Below are 303 nucleotides of genomic sequence, written 5' to 3'. Positions count from 1 at the left end.
AATCCTGTTTTGTTGTGAGGTTTTGAGCTTAGGTGTTTTAGCCTCACCTTCAGTCATGTCTGGTCGCGGGAAGCAGGGAGGCAAGGCCCGCGCCAAGGCCAAGTCGCGCTCGTCCCGCGCCGGCCTGCAGTTCCCGGTGGGCCGAGTGCACCGCCTGCTGCGCAAAGGCAACTACGCCGAGCGGGTGGGGGCCGGCGCGCCGGTGTACATGGCCGCGGTGCTGGAGTACCTGACGGCGGAAATCCTGGAGCTGGCGGGGAACGCGGCCCGAGACAACAAGAAGACGCGCATCATCCCCCGCCA

At 65.7% G+C, this 303-nt stretch overlaps 1 protein-coding gene across 1 annotated transcript; it reads left to right on the top strand.

Moving 5' to 3' along the window:
* Nucleotides 1–9: 9 nt before the first annotated feature.
* On the top strand, nt 10–298 carry LOC145718519 (histone H2A type 2-C-like; the record flags this gene model as incomplete). The annotated part of the gene is made up of 1 exon (XM_081810014.1): nt 10–298. A coding segment is annotated over exon 1 (243 nt), but the record flags the coding sequence as incomplete, so codon positions are not given.
* Nucleotides 299–303: the final 5 nt, after the last annotated feature.

This window comes from Leptonychotes weddellii, unplaced genomic scaffold (genome assembly GCF_054177405.1).
Source record: "Leptonychotes weddellii isolate Sample4059 unplaced genomic scaffold, ASM5417740v2 HiC_scaffold_168581, whole genome shotgun sequence".
NCBI lineage: Eukaryota > Metazoa > Chordata > Mammalia > Carnivora > Phocidae > Leptonychotes > Leptonychotes weddellii.
The sequence above is the reverse complement of the archived record's forward strand: the minus strand, read 5'-3'. Positions and strand labels throughout refer to the sequence as shown.